The sequence below is a fragment of the Trachymyrmex septentrionalis genome, unplaced genomic scaffold (genome assembly GCF_001594115.1).
Source record: "Trachymyrmex septentrionalis isolate Tsep2-gDNA-1 unplaced genomic scaffold, Tsep1.0 scaffold83, whole genome shotgun sequence".
NCBI classification, from domain to species: Eukaryota; Metazoa; Arthropoda; class Insecta; order Hymenoptera; family Formicidae; genus Trachymyrmex; species Trachymyrmex septentrionalis.
Genome location: NW_017306018.1, coordinates 2249319 through 2252792, shown reverse-complemented (window position 1 = coordinate 2252792; position 3474 = coordinate 2249319). Strand labels below are relative to the sequence as shown.

The following is a 3474-nucleotide window of genomic DNA, read 5'->3' as shown; positions in this document are numbered from 1 at the left end:
AGAAAAAATATATTCTGTGTGTGTGTGTGTGTGTGTGTGTGTGTGTGTATGTGTGTGTATAATTGTAAAACTTATTTAAGAAACGCTTTTTATAGAATTTTTATATTTACAATAATTAAAGTACAGTAGATTTTGACTGATCATTTTGATTGTATAATATTATATGTAGCGTAAATAGAAAACATAATGCGCTGTTTTATGAATCCAGAATGTTATTTCCTCCTTCTCTTTATATTATTTCTTTTATTTACATGTGCATATTACTTTATGGCAAACTGTAATATCATTCTATATTTTTTCTCTAATACATATATTTTATACAAGGAAAAAATTCTTTTTCAAAGCAATTACTGCTTAAAAATTGTCTCAAAACATTTCTAAAATTTTTCTAAATAGAAAAATTTCATTAAAAAATTACCTAAAATTCAATAAAGTTGACTAAGAACATTCCATCTCAATGCATAACATAAAACTTTGCACAATAGCACTAACTTTCACCATTATTTCAAAGTATAAAAACTTTTCTATTATTTAGCACATTTGTTCAAGTCTAACATAGGTCTATACAACGTCGCTTACAATAAGATTTCGATATAAATCATCATAATTTCTCTTATCGCTCGATAATTCTATTTGTGCCAACAATTTATCAACTGAGTAAATTATGCTTTGACTAATCATTGAGCATTATAAATACAATTTTTATAAATAGCATCGTTCTTGAAAATTTTATTTGTTCAATTTCTTTTAATATTACTTCAAAAGGGTCACAGAAGAATAGCATGGAGTGAATCACACACAGGTGGATCTATTTATTTAATCGTTCAATAATAAATTACAAAATGAGTAGATCTATTTGTTCGTTCGGCAAAGTGTTAAAGAAATTTAACACTTTATATTAAGTCGCTATTTCATTTGTCTTTTTATCATACAAACAACAAATTTTTCATGCCTGTTGATTGACTGTAAGATAGAAGGATCCAAGGACATCTCTGTCCTGCACACATTTGTCATAAAACGTACAAAAATGCACAAATAAAATAACACTCTTAGATATTGATAAATTAATTAAAGAATCGATTGAGTTAATTGAAAAATTCTAATATACTAAATAGTCGCCTTCATCCTTACGCTATTCAATGTAAATCAGATATTACTCACAGAACGATTACGCTCCTTGAGAATTATACGTGTATTATGTTTCTCGTTCAAACGTTCCAACGCAAAATCCATGTCTGCGAGGAATTGGCGAAAGATTCGAATACAAAGATAGCTGTCTCGTTTCCCCCCCCTTCTTTTCTGTTACATGCGGCATTCACAAGCCCGCGGTAACCGCTAAACTTAACCTTGTGAGAGCGAATGCGCAGAAGTTGGGCACATTTCACGCTTATTTTCTCGCTCTCTTCTATTCTCTTCTCAGCAACTCGACAAGGAGTGAGAAGAGATTCTTGATTTCACAATACGTACAAGTTACAACACAAAATTCAATGAAAATATATTACAATTTCTGATAATGTCGTCTTTGTTTACACACAACGCTATCAACCTCCGAAACTTATCTCCGCGCGTCCACTCCCATCAGGCACCGCTTTTCTCCACATGGTGGGGGTGAGTGGGAGTGATAGGGTGGCCGCTAAGTCTCCCGATGGCTCCGACTTTTCGAATAACATCATAGAGTGCGTCCTGTTTCACTCATGATACGCATAAATTATCATTTGATCCTTGTTCACTGAATACAGAATAAAACAATACATCATGCGTGAGAAACGGGAGGGAAAAACAGGGGAAAATTCTGTCCTAAATTCAAGTCTGTCCAATTTAATTTTTATTATTGTTTTTTTGCATTCTTACGACAAATTCTGATTTAGGGGCCGATTCTATGGCCGGTATTCATAGTCGATTCTTATTTCAAGACCGTCTTAAGTAATGTCTTAAGACGCTAATGCAGCCCTCTGATTGGTTCGTGACTTCTTAAGGCCATACTTAAAACGGTCTTAAATATAAGATATAACTATAAATACCGGTCTATAACTCTTAACGATAGTCGTTGATGTCGTTGCGCAGATATCATGTAGAGTAAAAAAGCTGCGAAATGATATCCAACGGCTGTCGTTGAGAGAATCCGGCCCCTTATTATAATCAAATCGATTACTCCCTCAAATTATTTCACTCGGGAGGATCTTGTTTGTTTACATTCCCGATTGCACACACCACTCAAATCAGTTGGTACTTAGTAATTATTCACTGCTTTATCAGAAAAATATTTTATTTTTAAATTAATTAATTAACGATGCATGAGTCTTCTAGTTTCACCCATAATATAAGAATATAAGATATTCCATTCTCAACGATGCTCAGTCATCTTGAACACGACTACTCTTTGACCAATCAAAACGTTACCCCGACAATGGACTAGTTTCCACCGAGGGTTTAATCCGAATTAGAATGTAAAAACCAACCAATTACAATCGAGTATTCCCCTATTACAGTCGAACGAGTGGAAATGCTCGACTGTGGTTGGTTCTTACATTCTGATCCGGATTAAACCCTCAGTGGAAACTAGGTCAATTTTAATCAAACGTTTCGACTATTAATCTGGTCAGTTATTACAAAAATCACTGATGAGATGATCAGATTAAAGGTCGAAACGTTTAAATTTTATTGTAATTTTTGAGCGTCACAGGTAAGGATAATGAACAAAATAAAAACAACTATTATAATTGCATTGAGAAATAGATTTCCTTTTGACTCCTTTCTACGACGCTTGGACAGACTGGACAGACCTGGCAGTCGATTGTGTATCTCGAATTGAAGTGAAAATTACAAAAGCGAGCAAATTTACTAGAATATTTACAATTTCATTGGTCAATATCTAGTGAATTTGCTTACTTTTGTAATTTTTACTTTATTTCAAGGAAATCGATTCTGTATCTTGAAACGAGATGAAAATTACAAAAGTGAGCGAATTCACTAGAGTATTCATAATCTTGCGCGGAATTTTGGCGTCTATCCTTTGTTATTTTTGCTCCGTCTCGCTCTACCGAGATAGCGGAGAAGTGGAAACGTGTTCAAGTGTTTGGACAGAGGCCTGACGTAATCAGAAACCTAAAGTAAAACATATGATATATCAAATATCACTGATATCACAAGTTTAATCGATCTCCAACTTATTCAACTTCACCGCATTCGAAAACAAAATAACATATTTTAAGGGGCTGCGCATAAAGGAATAGCTGAGAACAAAGAACAGAAAATAAGAATTTCAATCTATCAAGAACCGTGTATCGTGAAGTCTGAGTTGAAATTCTTATTATCTGTTCCCTATTCCTTTGATTGTGCGCAGCCCCTAATAGTGTGTATTGCATTGATTAAATTACAAAATAATAATAACAATAATAGACATTTTAAAATAACGTTACACCAAGTGTCTATTGAGACTTGATGCAGAGATATATAAGTAGTTTTAAACTTTTA

General features: G+C 33.4%; 1 protein-coding gene across 1 annotated transcript in view; it reads right to left on the bottom strand.

Annotated features, from left to right (window-relative positions):
• The window catches only part of LOC108755115 (probable helicase senataxin), an 8147-nt gene extending 6608 nt beyond the window's left edge, over nucleotides 1–1539 (bottom strand). The window contains exon 1 of the mRNA XM_018497935.1: nucleotides 1162–1539. Coding sequence (XP_018353437.1) covers nucleotides 1162–1233 — 72 coding nt within the window. The 5' untranslated portion in view covers nucleotides 1234–1539. The remainder of the gene's footprint in view (nucleotides 1–1161) is intronic.
• Between the last annotated feature and the right edge of the window lie 1935 nt (nucleotides 1540–3474).